At 35.7% G+C, this 21,440-nt stretch overlaps 1 protein-coding gene across 6 annotated transcripts in view; it reads right to left on the bottom strand.

The window, feature by feature from the left end:
• Window positions 1-21,440, bottom strand: part of STXBP5 (syntaxin binding protein 5) — a 158,249-nt gene that overhangs the window by 33,297 nt on the left and 103,512 nt on the right. For 2 of the 6 annotated variants that reach the window (XM_061130156.1, XM_061130161.1), the window contains 5 exons: window positions 16,224-16,349; window positions 13,713-13,864; window positions 7,289-7,354; window positions 2,204-2,263; window positions 2,058-2,105 (listed from right to left, as the gene is read on the bottom strand). In XM_061130156.1, coding sequence (XP_060986139.1) covers window positions 2,058-2,105; window positions 2,204-2,263; window positions 7,289-7,354; window positions 13,713-13,864; window positions 16,224-16,349 — 452 coding nt within the window. The remainder of the gene's footprint in view (window positions 1-2,057; window positions 2,106-2,203; window positions 2,264-7,288; window positions 7,355-13,712; window positions 13,865-16,223; window positions 16,350-21,440) is intronic. The other 4 variants (XM_061130157.1, XM_061130158.1, XM_061130159.1 and 1 more) reach the window with 4 other exon arrangements.

Here is a 21,440-nt window from a genome sequence, read left to right as displayed (position 1 = left end):
CTGGACAACCTCAGTGTCCACTGTGGCTCTGACATGTGCCGGCTGTGTAGCCAAGAGATGCTCTGTACACTCATGACATTGCTGTCATATGTAAAACAGGGAAATAACAGTAAGTAGCTAAGAGGTTACTGAGTGGATTGAATAAGAAAATGAAGAAGAAATGGAGAAGTACGTTTTTTCTTCTGTATCACTTGGGATACATGTTGGAAATATAAAAATATAAGTTACAAAGTAAGTCACAGGGATGTAATGTATAGCACAGGGAACATACTCACAAATACTGTAATAACTCTGTATGGTGGGTAATGATTAAAATGTTGAAATCTTGTATTCAACATTGTATATCTGAAACTAATCTGATAGTTTAAGTCAATTATACGTCAATAGAAAATACTGAAAGAATCTAACTGAAAACAAATACAGACATATATAAACCACAACTGCAACTGTGGTTTCTGGAAGTGAAAAATAATTACGTATAACTGTGTAACTAACATAAGTTTGAAAAGTTGAAGAAAGTTAACATGTCTCCCCAAAAATATAGAAGCTGGCATGACAAAAAAACTTGTTGATAACATTCTTGCTTTTTTTTTTTAATGCTGCCAAAGAACTATCCTTCCAATAATATTCTCAATTCTAAGAAATTAATTGAAGTCTTTCAAATAATCATACTCAGATAGATATTCCATGTTATATATTCATTACACAGAAAAAAATGAAAATTGAGTCAATACATTTAACAAAGTAACATAATCCCAGGATCAAAAATCAAACAGATAAATTACTCAAAAATTTTAATTATATACAAAGTAACTTTCACATAAGGCAAAATTCTTAAGTAATTAAACGTTGCAAGTTCTTTGATAAATTGTACATACAAAGTCCCTTCAAATTTTTCAAATTATATGAAAGTAAAAGAACCTCTAAAGTACTATTAAGATAGTATATACTAAAAAGGAAATTGGTTGAAAAAGAATTACGCAACAGTGCTCGTAGCTAATGAAAGTGATTGAAATATTATCTGATGATTCACTAAGGTACCACAAATACAAAGAAGTGAGCAATCAATTACCCATAAATGAAGTGCCCTTTGCCCAAGAATAAATCGCCTTATTCAAAAAAATGACCACAGGTGCTAAAAGTCAGCCAATGTTAATATGACTAAACAGGGTTCAATTTACAACATACAGACAATATGGTGCTATTTCTAAGAGTTTTTGAAATTTAATTTTACTACATATAAAACTTTGAGTTGAAAAAAAGTAAATCTATTCCAGCTACCCAGAAATTCATCTAATATAATACAATTCAATGAATATATGGAGGGAGTTTGGGGGGAAATAAATATTAATAATATAAAAATTTTGGACTTAAACCAAAGATTAAATGTATTCTCTTTTAGTAAAATGGTGTTTCTCTGGCTTTTAAAAATCTTCAGACAAAATTCAAATTTTTATGACTAAAAAATCCTATTTGGATTATATCCCTAAATTTAACTATGTATTTTATCCCCCAACTTGAAACTTTGAAAATCTTGGACTGAGTAATTAATTTCAAAGTACCACTCATTTTCACTTGGGTGGTAAGAGTCCTAGAAAATTCCTATTTAACTCAAGGGTAGTAGAGATTATAGCCTAAATGTCAATCTTTCAAAGAACCATTTCCTTGAAATCTGGAGTCTTAATAATGTGAGGAGGAGAGAGTAAACGCAGGAAAAAATACAAATACATAAAAAAAATTCACAACCTTGGAGTAAAAAATTGTACTACTTGTGTCACAAATTGAACCCTGCTTTATTTTAAAATAAGCAAAAATAAAAATTAATAGAATAATTCACACGGTTAAGTCAGAGGAAGAATTGCAACCCCAATTTAACTGATTTTTAATAATTACTGTCCCAATGAGTATGGAAGAAACATAGCCCAAGAGATTATCATTTAGCATAGGAATAACAAATTAATATATACAAAATGCAACGCATTAGATAATTTTCTGATGCTGAGTTAGCATTGCATATAGCAAGGATTAGAAACAAAATAGAAATGTCTATTTCCTACCTATATCACTGGCTACCATCTTGGAAAACTTTCTGCTTTTGATCTTCACTGAAAATAATATTTTGATATAAAAATGTCAAAATCTATTCAAAGTAAACTAAATGAATTAAATGTAATTAAAAGAAAATACTTTAAAGATACTATACCCTTTTCTATAAAATTATTCATTTTTTGTTCATCATCTGAATTGTGGGGTGATGAAGAACCTACACAAATGAAGACAATGGAAGGAACAGGCATACAGTCAGTCACAAACACTAAGTTGTCACAGGAAAAAGTACAAACAAAGTCATCTGGTAACACCGAGGATAAGTTCCCACACTACTGGCCACAAGAAAATACTGTGTATATACTTAATAAAAATTCATATAATATTACAGTAGCAATAGCAATCAGTAATACATTATTTTTCATGGTAGACTAACCTCTAGTATATATATTAACTCTAACCTATAATAATTTTTCCATAAGATACAAGTATTTGGCAAAATCTTCGTATATATTGTAAGTTAGAGAATAGATAAAGAAAATATAAGGAACTGTTTGTGAAATAAAATGTAAAAATTCTTGAAATTAGTTAACTGAATAAGGTTTATCTAGTGGATGCTTTTGAACTGTGGTGTTCGAGAAGACTCTTTGAGAGTCCCTTGGACTGCAAGGAGATCCAACCAGTCCATCCTAAAGGAAATCAGTCCTGGGTGTTCATTGGAAGGACTGATGCTGAAGCTGAAACTCCAATCCTTTGGCCACCTCATGCGAAGAGCTGACTCATTGGAAAAGACCCTGATGCTGGGAGGGATTGTGGGCAGGAGGAGAAGGGGACGACAGAGGATGAGATGGCTGGATGGCATCAGCGACTCGATGGACATGAGTTTGAGTAAGCTCTGGGAGTTGGTGATGGACAGGGAGGCCTGGCGTGCTGCGATTCATGGGGTCACAAAGAGTCAGACACGACTGAGCGACTGAACTGACTGAGTGGCACACAGAATCCTGTACAAATACTATCCTGGTAAGGTTAATTTTAGAGTTAGCTTTCTAGATACGAACTTTAAAATTTTATATAAATTGTACTATTACCATACAGGTCTTTAAAAATACAGAGGATATTACTTATAATTTTAGGTATGTTCAAATATTCACTTAAATTTAATGAGGCATGAAATATTTTATTTCGACTGTGACTTTCCATAAGCTTATCTAATATTTTTATAATTGAGATTTGTCTTTTTTTCTTAAAAAGATGTTTCTAAATTTTCATTGTATTTCTTTAACTTCTAACACAAATGTTTTTTTATAAAGGAAATTCTAAGCAGTATTCTAGTTGACTATGAGAGTCAAACTATCTATTCTTTAAAAGACATTTCAAATGATAGCCATTAAAATTTTCAAAATCTCTTCAGCTTATAAATCACTTCCCTTCCTCAGAATTCCTGTAAAAGTTTACCTGTTACTTTTCTTATGATGTTAATCACTTAACAGCTTATATTTTGAGTTTACACACATTTGGCCTTTCTCACTGAGCTGAAGTGAGAAGCTGGGACCCCATCTGATTGATCTTTCCATCCCTTTAGGACTCAGCAGACTGCTCTGCCTGTAGGAATCTCTAAATAAACATCTGCTGAACGAATGAAGCTTTCTTGCTAGAAGTGAATGTCTAGAATATAACGAACTAAATACAGCGGTTCTTCTGTGCTGATTTCCTTTAATCCCAATGAAAGTACTGAACCTTAATAAATAAGGTCGAAATTTGACCTTTCCCCACAAAATCATACTTTCTTTCTTTGGCCAGGTGGAAAATATCCTTGACGTCTCTTCTCAGAACAAGTAAAACCTGTCAACATTGGGGCAGGAGCCAATTACTTCTAAAATAGTCTCATAAAAATTACTCTTCTAAAACTACCTTATTGCTGCTAAATAGCATTTATAGATCCTCATAAAGTCTATATCAAAAAATATCACACAGGAAACAATGAATACAAATAAGTGCCCTCCTTTCTCATATAAATATAATTCAGATTTAAAGAGGATAATGGCTATGAGAAGATATTATATATAATTTAAAATACTATTCATCTCTGACACTATATAATCACATGAACGTGCAAAAATTAATACTTATTTTATTTGATATATTTTATATCAGAGTAATAGCAAGACAGCATATCCTAACATGAATATAAAATTATAAAAATGTTCAGTAACTCCAACAGAAAAATAGGCAACATAAGCCATAAACGTAAGTAAAAGAAGCAGATCTTTTTCCCGCTAACTGAAAATGCCTACTACTAGTTGTCATAACTTCCATGATAGCTTATGAAAAAGTTCCAAAAATGTTTTTAGCATTTCCTACTTGAATATATTTTACAAATTACTATGATTAAACAAACACAGAAAATACATATAGCTTTAAATTTTTTTTTCTCTAAGGTACATGGAAACTCCTGAGGTCACCATGTCATAATATGTGGCCCTGTGTTTTCTTCAATTTGAAATGTATATATACATATACATACATACATACATACATACAGTACTAAAAATATCCCAACATTACTGAAGTGCTCAGTGAAGCAATCTGAGTTCTCTGAAATAAAGATCAAACAGAGATGGCAGAAATAATTTTCTATGTTAATTCAGGATGGCAAGAATTTTCTATTTCAGAGGTATTGTTGCTTTATTTAAAAATAAACAGAAAGGGAAAACTATACTCGTAATTTGGATTTTCTCAGGATGTTTTTGAATAGAGATGATATTAGTTGGCTAAACTGTTCAGATTACAAATTTTGGTTATGGGATTTAAAATTTTCAAAAATTTTCTCCTTACTTATATGTATTATTTCAAATGAACACATTAGTTGTGATAAAGGGCACTTGACTACCTTTCATCTTCTATAATAGAGATACTCTTCTTAGTATTTGTGATTCAGTTGAACTTCCAACTCACTTTTTATGCATATCTTCTTCTCTCATAAATACAAACATTGTTTTCTAGTAACTATATCCAGAGGTTTATTCTGATTTCTATGATAGTTCTTAATATTCATGCATGACTAACATTTAGCTCCTGGTATATAAAACATGTTTTAGGTACAATTATTGCCTACTAGTTTGGGTTTCGGAGAAGGCAATGGCACCCCACTCCCGTACTCTTGCCTGGAAAATCCCATGGACGGAGGAGCCTGGTAGGCTGCAGTCCATGGGGTTGCTAAGACACGACTGAGCGACTTACTTTCATTTTTCACTTTCATGCATTGGAGAAGGAAATGGCAACCCACTCCTGTATTCTTGCCTGGAGAAGCCCAGGGATGGGGGAGCCTGGTGGGCTGCCGTCTATGGGGTCACACAGAGTCGGACGCGACTGAAGCGACTTAGCAGGAGCAGTTTGGTTTGCTTTTCTAACAGCGGTCTTTCCTGGTATGCATGAATGGATGTGACTCTTCAAAAACTCTTCAAACTTCCAGAGCACAATCAAAGGCTAAACTAAATAAGAGTTTTTGTCTAAAGATAAGAATCTGTGGTTTATCAATAATTTCTGAGGCCACAAGTTTTACTTTGCATTTCAAACACCTGAAAAATGCCTGGTGTCATAAAATTCTGCCTGTTACAACTATAGAGTCTTTTCATATGAACCAAAGAGCACAGTATATTTGAAAATGCTCAATGATGTTTGAGTTGCTCTGGTACAAAAGAGAGAATCTGGAGTTTTTTGCCACTATGCACTTTTTATATTTATCTACTTATATTTAAGTATATTTACATATTTATCTACAATTACCTCTTGTTGGGTTATTTCAAATTGTTATTTATACGCACCTACTGAAAGTATGCCTTAGGACTAAAAGGAGTATTAATGTACTTTGACTGAATCTTGTTAAAACACATCTGATGGTCATTTAATATATTAAAAGACAATATATCACATGTCCATGTTATCCAGTTTGGTTTATAGACTTAACATACTGATAACTACATTCACATGGCCTTGAGGTAAGGTGAGAAGATCAGAATAGTACTGTATATAGTTGGAGGAAAAACAGCAATAATTAAAGAGATATTATAATTCAAAATTATATCAGAAATAGCTTTTGTCCTGTAAGACGGGAAGTAATACTGCTCCACATTATTTGTTCAGTGTTATGCTACCAATGTTTAGCCTTAATCTTATAATATATGATAGTATATATATTATAGTTCCATGTGTTTCATTAGTGTAATGACTGAACTTAAATACGAAACTTAAATAATAAGAAAACCAGAAGATGTATATATTTTAAGAGAAGAAATGGTTAGCTTGAGCAATATCAGGAAAATGCAATTTTAAAAAGAAAACCTCACAAAAGCTTTCACGGTCCTATAACTAATAAAATGGTCAAATGAAATATGAGGAAGTAAAATGCACTTCAGTTTTTCCTATTCTTTAATTATTTACGATATAGTAGAACTACCTATGGAAAATCAAAATCTGTCTATGAACAGTGTTACTTTAAGCTAAGAACAGTCTTTCCAGGAGAAAGCTGATGAAATTTCCCAGCCTTCAAACACGTCTGTTAAAATATGAAGTTAAACTTATTAAATTTTAGCAAATTTTCAATCCACTAAAAAAAAAAACCCAATAAATTCAGGATCCTCTTAATTTTAATTAAGGAGAATTAAAAGTAATGTTCCTCTGAAATAGTAACATATACATAGGTTACCTAAGACCAATATTTGGATAACAAAGGACAAATGCTCTAATATAGCTATAAAATTATATATTACTTTGATAAAATCAAAACCAAATATAACTAGTCTACAATTATTCTAACTGTCCACAGTCACCATTAGACAATAAATGTTAAAAATCTCTCATAACATTTAAACAGACATTATTCAAGGATTAGAGCACTATTTTACCAGCTGACTCCAGGACTACCAAGAGCAAAGACAAGACTGTAGATAACTAAACTTCTGATCCAATGGTAAGAAATAAGATCTATTTCCCCCCCAAAAGTGTAAATATTAGAAAGCTAAGTAAACACCTGCATTACTCTCAACAGGTAATACCTGTAGATTTTTATCTAATGTGTTTCTTATAACTTAATTAGAATGCAAAGAATATAGTTATAATTTTAAGAATAAATAGGTAACATAAAAGCTCCATGTAGGTGTATCTTAAATGCTTATCTATAAAAATCTGGCACATTATATTTTTTGTAGCACTACAACTATTAATAAAATAAAGAGGAAATTACCGGAAGTTGGAGATTTGCAGCGATCTTCTGGGACTACTGCCCCTTCACTAATATCGCACAGACCTGCTGAAAAACAAAACGCAGACCAGGTCATACCACAAGTTTATGTAAGTGCAGCTGTACCTCCTATTTATGTTACATATTTAATGACAGTCCATTTTTAAAAACTCAGCAGGTTATCAGACTATGCTGGCATTGATATCATGCTCAGTAGCTTTGAGATAGGAATATAGGAGCATCCTGATATTAAAACTAACACAGCAGTCATCTGTTAAATGAGTAACAATTTTCAATCTGCTGTTCTTCAAGGACATTAGACATAACAGGATTTTGTCCAAAGTCAGCAATGTGAGGGCATTTGTTATACTGCTTATTAGATTTCTCTTGAGGGAGAACAAATACTTGGTAATAAATTTGGTAATTTTTTTTTACATCATAGGGACTTTCAACTCATATCTCAAAGTTGTTTCCGCTAGGTATATTTCAAATATACTCCCTTAAATATTACTGAAAATAATTAAGAAAATATTTTGTACCACAAAATTTGCAACATTTAAAATACAATCATACCTTGTTTTATTGCATTTTGCTGAAATGGCTTTTTCTGAAAAACAAATTGAAGGTTGTGGGCACCCTGCATGGAGATGGCCTACAGACACCATTTTTTTAAACAGTATTTGTCACTTCATGTTTCTATGTCGTATCTTGGTTAATTCTCATAATAATAACAAAAAAATGTGAAATATTACATTTTCTATGGTGATCTGTGATCATGATCTTTAATGTTACTATTTTTAATTGTTTTGGGGCACCACATACCACACTCACATAAGATAGCAAGCTTAGCTAAGAAACATCTGTGTTCTGCCTGCTCCATTGACCTGCCCTTCCCATCTTTCTCTCTCTCTGTTCAGGCTTCCCTATTCCCTGAGACACAATATTGAAAGTACATCAGTTAATAACCCTACAATGGCCTCTAAGGGTTCAGGTGAAAGGATGAGTCAGTCAGCCACTCTCTTTTCTCTTTAAATCCAAAACCAGAAATAATTAAGCTTGGCAAGGAAGGCATGTCAAAAACTCAGAAAGGCTAGAAATCTAGGCCTCTTAAGCCAAACAGTTATCCAAGTTGTGACAGCAAAGGAAAAGTTCTTGAAGGAAGTTCAAAGTGCTACTCCAATGAACACATGAATGATCAAGTGAAATGGCCTTACTCTTTGACAGGCAGAAAGCTTCAGTGGTCTGGATAGACGATCCCATCAGTCACAGGATCCCTTTAACCCAAAACCCGATCCAGAGAAAGGCCCTAACGCTCTTCAATTCTATGAAGACCGAGAGAGGTATGGAAGCAGCAATAAACGCTGAAGCTGGAAGAGGCTGGTTAGTAAGGATTAAGAACAGAAGCCATCTCCACAACACAGAAGTACAAAGTGAGGCAGCAAGTTATCCAAGAAGTCTAGTAAGATAATTAATGAAGGTGACTAGACCAGCCAACAGATTTCCAATGTAGATGAAACAGCCTTCTATTGGAAGATGCCAACTAGGACTTTGTGGCCAGGGAGCTGGGGATAGCTGGACAATGGACAAAAGCTGCATGCCTAGGCCTCAGATGTTATCAGGTATGAAATCAACATATGTGCACGTTATGACCAGTATCTGCCTTTCTATTCCTCTGGTAAAAGACATAACGTCACAATCTTCACTGTCCCTAAGAGACCTCTTACAGTAACATTTAGAGAATGCTGAGTACTGAATTGGGCTTCCCAGGTGGCGCTAGTGGTAAGGAACTCGCCTGACAATGCAGGAGACGTAAGGGACACAGGTTCGATCCCTAGCTCGGAAGATCCCCTGGAGGAGGGCATGGCAACCCACTCCAGTACTCTTGCCTGCAGAATTCCACAGACAGAGGAGCCTGGTGGGCTACAGTCCATAGGGTCACAAAGAATCAGACATGACTGAAGCAACTCGGCACACACGAGTACTGAATTGGGTTTATGAGGAGTGTCTTCTATTTTGAATTGTGTGTTACTGTCTTCATTGAATAGGAAGCTTTTGAATGACAGTTGTTTTTTCTTTTTAACTTTCATCAAACTAATGATTCTAGAAAAAAAGCAAAACTAGTCTTTAGAGTTCTACAGTGATAGGTTAATTATAGGTATGCACGTATTAATCTCTGACATAATACCTATATATATAAACAAATCTTTTCTTGACAAAACCTTAAGATAGCAGGTCTTTAAACAGTAGAGCTATATGGAAACAATTCAAGTGTCCATTGGTGGATGCATAGACGAAAAAGAGTTATAAATATACAATGGAATATTATTCAGCCATAAAAATGAATAAAATTTTGCCATTTGTGACAATGTGGATGGACCTTGAGGATATTATGCTAAGTGAAGCAAGTCAGGCAAAGAAAGACAAATACCACCGATCTCATATTCCTCAACTAAGTAAATAAATAGTGGTAATATATTCCAGTATTACAATGAGCCTGGTACTGAAGAAAAATAATTTGGTATTTTGTCAACTGTTTGAGAAAACTCTGGGAGACAGTGGAGCACAGAAGAGACTCGTGTGCTACAGTCCATGGGGTCACAAAGAGTTGGCACAACTTAGCGACTGAAGGGCAACTGAACTCTATAAAAATGTAGTTCAGTTCAGTTCAGTCACTCAGTCGTGTCCGACTCTTTGCGACCCCATGAATTGCAGCATGCCAGGCCTCCCTGTCCATCACCAACTCCCAGAGCTTACTCAAACTCATGTCCATCGAGTCAGTGATGCCATCCAGACATCTCATCCTCTGTCGTCCCCTTCTCCTCCTGCCCACAATCCCTCCCAGAATCAGGGTCTTTTCCAATGAGTCAACTCTTCGCATGAGGTGGCCAAAGTATTGGCATTTCAGCTTCAGCATCAGTCCTTCCAATGAAACCCAGGACTGATCTCCTTCAGGATGGACTGGTTGGATCTCCTTGCAGTCCAAGGGACTCTCAAGAGTCTTCTCCAACACCACAGTTCAAAAGCATCAATTCTTCGGTGCTCAGCTTTCTTTATAGTCCAACTCTTACATCCACACATGACCACTGGAAAGACCATAGCCTTGACTAGACGGACCTTTTTTGGCAAAGTCATGTCTCTGCTTTTTAATATGCTATCTAGGTTGGTCATAACTTTCCTCCCAAGGAGTAAGCATCTTTTAATTTCATGGCTGCAATCACCATCTGCAGTGATTTTGGAGCCCAAAAAAATGTAGTAAGAGTTGCTAATTTTCATTCTTAAAATAGCCTAGAAGGAATCATTTAGGAAGCTAAATTCAAGTGTGATAGGAATAATTTAGTTATTAAATTCTGGAATAAGCTAAAAATGCCTTCCACGCTTTCCATATGACTCAGGGTAAAAGCTAAAGTAAAGTCCAAGAACACTGGTTGATGCATATGATCCTATGGTACATGACTGTGGTATTTATTATGTGACTATGGGTATCCCATTACCTCTCTGACTTTATTTCCTCTCCTACCTACTTCACCGTCTCCCTGACTCTCTCTGCTTCAGCCACACTGACCCTTCACTGTAACCTTGAACTCACCAGTTACACTGCTTCTGAGCCACTATACTTGCTACTGTCTACCTGAAATGTTCTCTCTACAGACATCCTCATGGAGAACAGCTGTCTCCCTTAAATCTTTGCTCAAGATGCTCTATTTAAAATGTAACACCCTTGTCGATATTTCAAATCCCCCTCATTTAATTACTTTTTCCTTTGGCACTACTATGTAACTTACTATATACTACGTATCTTTTCAAACTCTGTCTTTTCCAGTATAATGTAAGCTTCATGAGGGTAGAGAATTTGGTCTGTTTTAATACTGTGCTGGCTGAAGTTTGTTTGGGCTCTTCCATAAGATGGTATGTGTGTGTGTGTGTGGGTGTCTGACTCTTTGAGACATGAATGGACTGTACCCTGCCAGGCTTCTCTGTCCATGGAATTTTCCAGGCAAAGATACTGGAGTAGGTTGCCATTTCCTACTCCAAGGGATCTTCCCGACCCAGGAATGGAACCCACGTCTTTTCTGCCTCTTGCATTGGCAGGTGGATTCTTTACCACTGCACTACCTGGTAAGATGGTATAGAAAAACCCAATTGAATTTTCTGGTCAATAACCCAACAGAATCACGATAATCAGCAGATATATACATTTAGTTGAAATACTTCACTACTTGTACCCTGTGAGAGTTTCATAATTTTTATTTATGAAAATACTGTAGATATTTTAGTCAACTAGTTCAATTGTATTTTAACACAGCTAAAAAATACTTAAATGACAATGTTTTATCTCATAAAATAATTTCATGAGTGCCATCATATTCTTTATGAAAACCTATTAGCACCAAGTAGTAGCAAAAAAAAGTTTCTCCATTCATACTGATCTATTATGAAAGACAGAAGAACAATTTCATGGTATTTGGGCTTCACTTCAAGAATATATGCTAAAATATACACTTCAGCAAAAAATCTTTTTTGCATCAATGCAATCAAAGAATTTTAGTACCAATTATTCTATATTTAGTTTTATTTAAAATAGAAATATTTTAGAAACAAGACACAAATATTCTTAAAATGTTAAAGTATGTTTTAAAATAATTTTCTCTTAATATTTATCTTTCTCTTTCTCCTTAATATTGTTCAAGTGAGCATAACAACAGTAACATCTTAAAGTGATAAAAACTTAAGTAGTTCTCCTGTACCTAAATGTGTAACTCTTCAATATAAACTGAAGCAAATAATAATATGAATAATACAATAATGCTTATTAAAGAATAAAATAGGATGCAATGGAATGCAAGAAAAAAATTAAAATCACATGGCAGAATTGGTCTCTAACCTTGGATGAATTTAGGCATTTAATTTCTAGTAATTTTATGTAAGTTATAATGAGGTACTAACAAGAAAAGAAATTAATTTCGTGAGTAATAAAACTTTTACTGCTCCTTCTCTATCAAGACAATGTTTAACTTTCTGACACTATATATTAATTTCTTTGCTTAATAAAGAAACTGGATTGGAACACAAATATTTCAGTAGCTGTTTTCATATGTATATTATGAGATGAATTTAAGTAATGAGTATGTTATTTTAGATATAGATGCTTTAATAGGCTCTTTTAAAAATAAATGAGAAAAAAATAGTTTTACAGACAAAATACACTGTCATGACTTTACTGACGTGGAATGAATAACTTACTTAAAAAAGAAGAACGGAGTTTTTTCACAGATTCAGAATATAAGCTAGAAACGCCGCACATGCAAGAAGTCACAATCAGCATGCCTCAGTGAAGCAACGAAAAGCAAAAGAAAAAAAAGGAGACAAAGATACTAGAATGGTATGGTTGGGACAACAATTTCTGCTGAAGATAACACATGACAAAATGATCACACAGACAAAAATAGAAAAAAATATTCAACTATTGCCAAAGTGACAGTAAGGTCTATATCCCATCATCTTTTTCTTTTCTTCTGTCATGAATTATGAGAATTATTTAGTATCAGCAAAAAATGTCCTGAAAGCAACTGAGAAATGAGTATCAGAAAGAATTTTAATTCAGAGAGATTGAGTTAGGAGATGTAGAACAGGGCTCCCAGTGGCATTCTGCAAACAGGTTAGGTTACATCTGCCACAGATGGAGTTTCTTGAATCTCTGGTGCCCCTGGGAAGGTCCTGGGGAGTCTGGAGCCCAGAGACCAGTTACCACCACTGGAGGCCCCATTAACATATGTCTACATGCCAGAGATCCAATGTCATTTTCTGTGTGTGTCATGAGGTTTGGAAAAAAAAAGAGGTGAGGAATACTAGTATAAACAGCTAACTATATATGTGTTCCATGAGGCATTAGTATTGAAACATTTAAAATGAGATTAATTACCTAGCAAACACAAAAGAATGCTATAGAGAGAATTTTTAATGGATCTGGGCTTGCACTGAATCCAAGCTGTCTGAGAATGCTGTATCTCACAGAGTTCAAACTCACTTTTGCATATACATTTTGTTTTCATGTGGGAAATTATTCCTTTGATACTCAAAACAATAAACTGCTGGTCTCACACTATTAAACAGTAAAAGGGACAGAACTATGAAATTAACTTTTGTTCTGTAATGAGATAAATTTCCCTGTCATAGTAATTTAGCTAAAGAAGTCTGAAACCGTGGTTCCTTCCCAATGTTAAATAAAATCCTAGAATATTAAAAACAAATGCATAAACTAATAACAATACAAAACAAAAAAGGAGGTTGATACCTTTTACTATTTTTTTGACAGTTTATACAAACAGATACAATCAGATAAGCTATTTACCTAACGGAAGTACTTATATTCACAGAAGTAAGTTGGCATTTATGGAAATCCTAAAGCTCAGGATTTCTTTCTTTTTACCTCCTGAAGGTTGTCGAGATTTACGGGGAGATCGGGGTTCTCGCCGATAAGGATCATTGGAGCCATACAATTCAATAGTGCCCAGGTTGAGGAGTACTGCTTTCTGGAGGTAGTCAACCATCGCAATACCATTACAATTGCCAAAAACTACCCTATGAATAGGAAAAGAACAAACATTTTAGCACAATTAAATAGTACGAAGAAAAAGTAGTCTACAGGGCTAAAAAAGCACGATGGACCTTTAAGAAAATTCCTTTTGAAACAAAACACTATTACAGACATGCAAATACAGGTTACATATGCCTTCTGATGGAGCTGTGCAGATCTTCCGTATCAACGTATACAAATCAACATAAAAAATTTGATGTAGGAGTTGAAATTTAACCAAAGACATAAATTCCCATGCTAAGCAATGTGACATCTATTTTTTTGGACTATTTTGAACCCCTTGGGGAAGACATTCATTTCTACTGGGGAACAGGGCATTATATCTTTGGAAAAGTTATAGGGTAACTAGGGTTACTTTTGGTAAGGTCAAGGGTAAAACACAGAAAGCATAGATCTCGGAGGCTTCCCTTTGGAGTATTCCAAATACTTTCTCAATCATGAAGAACAATGAATAAAAGCAACTATGAATGAAGGAACTTTATTCATTTAAGATCCCGTAAGCCAGGCGTTGAAAACTAACATACACAGAGGGGCTATATAGGTAAGTAAAACACGCCGACTAAGGACTGTGGTGACCTGAAGAGTGAACAACTCATCTAAACAGGGGAAGCTTCACCTCCGCTCCTGCTGACTACGGCCGACCAGGAATGGAGACACGGGCTAGATAATCGAACTTTTCAATTAAAGCTCTAAATACGGATTTTCACATTAAAAAGTCTCGGCAAAAAAAAAAAAAAAAGTCTCGGCAACTAGCTCAAATTTTAAAAATACATGAAAAAGCCTAAACAAAGTATAGTTGTGAACCCAATCAGGACTGTGAGCAACTGATTTGCAACTTCCTTTGAAACATTCTATTGCTTCTTATTTCCAGTTTGTTTCTGTTATGGCTGTGAGCAGCAAAATACTAAAGAAAAAGGGATATTTCAAAAGAACAGCATGTATACTATCTATGGTGAAACAGATCACCAGCCCAGGTGGGATGCACGAGACAAGTGCTCCGGCCTGGTGCACTGGGAAGACCCAGAGGAATCGGGTGGAGAGGGAGGTGGGAGGGGGGATCGGGATTGGGAATACATGTAAATCCATGGCTGATTCATATCAATGTATGACAAAACCCACTGGAAAAAAAATAATAATAATAATAAAAAAATTAAAAAAAAAAAAAAAGGAACATCTGTACTTCCACATTGTGGGACAGCAAATAAAAGACATTAGAGAAGACTATTTCAGGCTGTAGCCAGTCTTATCTACATGCACAAATGCAAGAGATAGTGTAGGTGGTAGTAGCTATTGGAAGGAAGAAGGAAGAGGAATGAGTCCTTAGGGCTAGAAGCAAGGAAGGAGACATGACCTACACAAGATAAACAGCTCTGGACCAAACAGTTGGCATGTGGTTTCTCTTTTATCACAATGCTGATTTTCTTAAAAAATAATTTTATTTATTGATTGATTTGTGGTTGCACTGGGTCTTTGTTGCTGCGTGGGCTTTTATCTAGTTGTGGTGAGCGGGGGTTACTGTCTAGTTACACTGCGTGGCTTCTCACTGCAATGGCTTGTCTTGTTGCAGAGCACAGGCTCTCGCGCATGCAGGCTTCGGTGGCTGAGGTCCGTGGCTCAGTGGCTGAGGCTCCTGGGTTCTAGAGCACAGGCTCAGTAGATGTGGTGTGCGGGCACAAGTTACTCTGCGGGCGGGACGTGGGATCTTCCCAGACTAGGGACTGAAACTGTGTCTCCTGCACTGGTAGGTGGATTCTTTACCACTCAGCCACCAGGAAGCCAGACAGTGTTGATTTTTAAAACAAAAGTAAATACTTTATGATTCTTTCCTATTATAATAAATAGTATGTACTATGAACACCATACACTTGAAGGCATGAACTGATAAATAAAAACACACCTGAAGTAAAGATGAATACTTTACTAAGCTATTACTATGTCTTTACAGTTTTTACAAGTTAACTATGGAAGGAGAAAGAATAAATTATGCAGCTATGGTTCAACATTTACAGAATCAATTTAGAACATAGTCTTCTGGGTTGATGTTAGACTTTTTTATACCAAATATTAACAAGGAAATTATTTCTCAGAGTATATCAAGGTGAGGACAGATTCACTGACCCATGAGATATTTAACTTTAGATAAGGAAGTAGTAATAAGCACATCCAGAGTAAATTATTCAGAACAGAATTATGTTCCAAATAAACACTGAATTTGATCTGACATTGACGCTTATACAACATTTTAAGTGATATAATAAGGATCACCCATTCTTTTTTTAAAAATATAAAAATGCATGGATGGAATACAATGAAGAGACACAGAAATACATAAATTATACTTACAATCCATAGGAAGAATTAACTGCCAGACTGGTTATTTGTTGTGGTGGTTCTCCACCCACCCACACCAACTGTATAACTAATTCTGTCTGATAACCTGGAGACTGTTTAAGTGGAGAACTTTTAACTCTGTAAGAAAGGAAAACATGTTGCCTTTTAACACATCTTCAATTATCTTATTAGCCTATGTAATTATAAAGTCATCCATCAATAACTATACAAAATAACTTTATATATGAAAGTATATGATATAAAAATGCAAAAATCAGAATCCTGTCCTCTAGAATCATTTAATCCAGTTGGAGATGAAATACATAGATAAGCAACAAATCATAGATAAGTTCTACATATAAATTGGGGAGGGAGGGGAGAAGTGAAAGGGGAGAAGGAGGGAGTGGGTAGAGAAGAATGAAAGAAGACCAGGGAAGGATGGAGAGAAGAACAAAGAGAAGCTGCACTCTAGGTCTAAGAGGAAAAAGAATCAAGTTGCAGAAAAAACCCAAGACAGAAGAGTAGACTTAAAACTTGAAAAAGGTAGAGTATAAGTAGATGAAAACTGGCCTAAAACATAAGGAATTAAGGAAAATGTATAAAAAATGTGGGCAATTTATTTTTGTTTGCATAACCACTTTTACTACTAAAAAAATCTACTTTGAGTTGGTAGTATTTTTGATAGCATAGAAGTGAAGGGAAGTGAAAGTCGCTCAGTCATCTCCGACTCTTTGTGACCCCATGGACTATAGTCCCTGGAATTCTCCAGGCCATAATACTAGAGTGGGTAGCCTTTCCCTTCTCCAGGAGATCCTCCCAACCCAGGGATTGAACCCAGGTCTCCCACATTGCAGGCAGATTCTTTACCAGCTGAGCCACAGGGAAATCCAAAAATACTGCAGTGTGTAGCCTTTCCCTTCTCCAGCGGATGTTCCTGACCCAGGAATTGAACTGGAGTCTCCTGCATTGCAGGAGGATTCTCTACCAACTGAGCTGTCAGGGAAGCCCCTTGATAGCATAGGCTATTCCCCCGAAAACGGCTCGATAGTGTCAAAAAATTGCTTTTGCAAAAAAATATGCTAACAAGATAAAGAAGTAGGAAAGCCACAAAGATTAACAAGTGTGTATGTTTGGTCACAGTAGAAGGTATGTGTAGTAATAGTAAGAATTAAAAAAAAAAAAGGTCACTATAGCGAGATAGGTCAGGGCCAGACTTAGGAGGGTTTGTGAGGTCTGGCTGCAAAGGTCTGATGTTGGTAGAAAGAACTCAGGGCTCTGAAGTGCTAGAGTGTGAGTCTTGGTTCTGCCACTTAACGTCTTCCTGTTTGAAAGTGGGAATATTACTACTTAATCACAGTATAAAGATACTGTGAGTACCTATGAGAGAAGTTTTTCAACGGCCAAATTATGCAAAAGGCATACATTTTCATTATTAAAGAATTAAAAGCCAGTGAAGGTTTAGGAGAAATATTCTGGGAAGATTAACTGTAGAACTTCACAAGATGAAGTAGAATAAGAAGACTCATGAGGAACTTCCTGTGATTCGTGTGATGCAAAATAATAAGGCAGATTTGAAACGCATGAACTAAGTCTCAAAAAGGTTCATAAACTCCATTAAGGTAGATACCTTGCTGTTACTTTTAATACTCCAGCAGATGAAGTACTCAATATTTACGGAATGAATGAACGAGCTGCAGGCTGATTAGAGGCGGAGGAGGGGAGAAAAAGAAGACAGTGATTCTAAGTTTTGAAAAAGAAAAAAGATGTCAGGATGAAGAGCCAGTCTCAGAAGAAGACGTGGTTAACTTTGAGGGGATGGTAGGGGTCTTCAAGTGAACTATTCAGCAAACAGTTATACTCACTTATGTTGAGTGAGTTCACACAAAACTTATATTGGTTCAACTTGTTATAAGCATGTTAGAGGGAGTGAAGGAGGGGTTTGTTTATAAATGTGAGACTTTCTAAGGAATAAAGTTACTAAGCTAATACCTTTATTACTTGTAAATTTCAAGTGAATTTGGAAGATTAAAATTTTATAAAATATGAGCTATTTGTGTGACTACTTTTACTATTAAAAAAATCTACTTTTACTTTAAGGTGGGGACATTTTTGATTGCACAGACTCTCCAGTAATTGTTCTTGTAAAACATACACAAAGCCTGGTTATTCTAATGATTCTTGAGGCTTCTGCCTTGGACTAAATGTATAAAGAAGGACAGCTGGAAGTCTATTCCATGTTTAACCTCCTGACACTAAACTCAGAGAACCCTTTGGATCTTTCAGTTGGTACTTCCATGAAGAACACCACAACACCAGACCTTTTGCTGTCATATTTGCTAGACTCAGTCCAGGTAAGCAAAGGGTCATGATGCTGTCTGAGTTTTGGAGTAAATGTGAATCACCCAGGGTACTCTTAAAATGAGCTGAGTTGCAGTCACAACTGCCTGTGCAAAGTCTGCAAGTTAATACACTCGGAACTACACACTGGCTGAAGCAGAAGTTATAATTTTCCTCTGGGAAACACCCACTGATCAGCCACAGCCATCCACCTCAAAAGACAAAAATAAAGACTGAGTAGCATTTCATCTCCACCAGAGACAGCCTCTGTTGACACAAGCACAGCCTACAGAATCCGAGTGTGCTATTTTCTCCCTGTATGAGTTAAATAAGCTTCAACGAAGTATCCATTCTCCCTCTGGCATATTTATGTGCACCTTAGATTCTCAGGGCTGCCCTCCTAGTTCAGTTGGTAAAAAATCTGACTGCAACGCTGGAGACTTGGGTTCGATCCCTGGGTTGGGAAGATACCCTGGACAAGGGAACGGCTACCCACTCCAGAATTCTGACCTGGAGATATTCATGAACTATACAGTCCATGGGCTTGCAAGGAGTTGGACACGACTGAGTGACTTTCACACTTATATACTCACACTAAGATTTTTAAGAGCAGGAACAGGCATTCAGGGATAATTTCAGATAGGCATATATGGGCACATTTTAGATGTAAGTGATGAAGACACACAGAAGTCATAGAATTTTTATTTTACTTAGTATGAAGAAACAAAAACATTCTCAAGTAAAAATAACTTTAAACAGTCAAACATGCTGAAAAAGCCTCAACTGGTAAAAAATTAGAAATCGAATCAAGAAATGATGACATATGTTAGATTTTAAAAATACAAAATGAGGGCTGGGTGGGCATTATGTTTAATGTGTATAATGGTTATATGAAAGTTATCATTTTAATGTTTTTAATATATTAATTTGTTTCCTTTTTAAAGACAAAGGGTAGAACTTATTTTTATGAAAAGCTCCATAATTTGTACAAACGTATTTTAAATTTAAAAATAATGTTTGGAGGCCTGGCAGTTTCAAAACGATTTGTCTGATTTGACTAATACCCTGCAAAAGCACAATGAAAATACTTAAAAACAAAATCAAACAGCTACTTCTAAAAAGTTTCTTCAAAAGACAGTTACGTGCAGGGAGGGATGGATGGGAGGCTGGGGTTGGCGGATGTAAGCTATTACACACAGAATGAATGAACAACAAGGGCCTAATGTACAGCACAGGGAACGGTGTTCAACATCTTATGATGAAGAACACTGGAAAAGAATATTTAAAAAAGAACATATATATGGGTATAACTGAATCATTTTGCTATACAGCAGAAATATAACATTGTAAATCAATGGGAAAAAAAAACACAACTGAACGAAGTACAAAAATAATTTGTACAAAAAACAAACAAAATCTAAGTATTAGTTATTTTCACATATCTCTGACTTTTAAAATTGGTTTTTGAGATTGTGGACTAAAACGATGTGAAGTTAACAATAACTGCATTTACCTGAAAACTATTAAAATGGTAAAAAAAAAAATATAAATATATATATAATTCAAATTGCCTGTGATTTAAAAGTCACTAGTGAATATGTGGATTTTAGACAAAAATCTCAAACTTGTTACCAAATCAAACCTCAAACTACTTTATATGCTTATAAAAATTAAACAAAAAACAGGAGAAATATACATGAAAATCAGAAGTGACATTAATGTAAATTTTACAAATTTAAGTTTAAAGTACTACAGAGTAAGTAACAAAAGGGAAAGATGTAGAATTCTTTTATTTCCGAGTCTCATTCTATCTAAACATATGCCAGACTGTGGCAGAAAGGAAGTATGTGTGTATATATACACATGGGATAGAAAGGAAAGGGGAGGGGGTAGGGAGGAGGGGAGAGAGTGGGGGTAGGGGGAGCGGAAGAGGGAAGAAACCTCAGACCTCTCTAAGAAAGTAGCCGCTTCGCCTCCACGCTTATGCTCCAAGGCCCGACCAGCCTCCACCCTCGGCACCACTGACACCCTGCGCTGGCTAACCCCGCTGTGCGGCGCTGTCCTGTGCACGGCGGGATGTCGTGCATCAACCCTGGGCTCTATGCCCGGGCTTCCCTGGTAGCTCAGCGGGTCAAGAATCCGCCTGCAGTGCAGGAGACCCTGGTACGATTCTTGGGTTCGGAAGATCCCCTGGAGAAGGGAAAGGCCACCCACTCCAGTATTCTGGCCTGGAGAATTCCATGGAGTGTACGGGCCACGGCATTGCAAAGAGTCAGACATGACTGAGCGACTTTCACTTTTCACAGTAGATGCCAGTAGCACTCCTTCCTGTTGTGACAAATAATGTTTCCAGACATTGCCAAGCATTCTGAGGAGCAAAATCATCCCTGTTTGAGAACCACTGGCATAGAACACAATCTCAAATTTAAGTAAGCACATAAAGAAGATTTAAAAAGCTGTACTTTTCTATAGCTCTATATCATGAGTGATTGTAATATAAAAAAATCTGCTTTATCTCTGGTTGAATGCATTTTTGATGATGCAGACAATCTCCTCAGCAACTATTGAACTATTCAGTAATGGTTCTAGTAGACCTAAAGTCAAAACAGTATAAAGACTGGTTCTTTTAACAAATGCAAACTGTCTTTCTGACTACCCTATCTTGAATCTACTACAGTCTGCCTTTTGCCCCCAACTTTTGTATTGAATCTCTGACGTTTTCCACAACCACTTTTAGTCATGACCTTAATTGTCTTCTCTTTACACCCTAATTGACTTCTTTGTAAATATAATACTTTTAATCATAGTCTTCATGAAATCATTCAGTGATTTTAACTCTTTGTTTTCTTTCTATGCCATTTTTAAGGCTCATATGCTTTAAAAGTGACCAAC

The sequence above is a fragment of the Dama dama genome, chromosome 26 (assembly GCF_033118175.1).
Source record: "Dama dama isolate Ldn47 chromosome 26, ASM3311817v1, whole genome shotgun sequence".
Taxonomy (NCBI): Eukaryota; Metazoa; Chordata; class Mammalia; order Artiodactyla; family Cervidae; genus Dama; species Dama dama.
The sequence above is the reverse complement of the archived record's forward strand: the minus strand, read 5'-3'. Positions and strand labels throughout refer to the sequence as shown.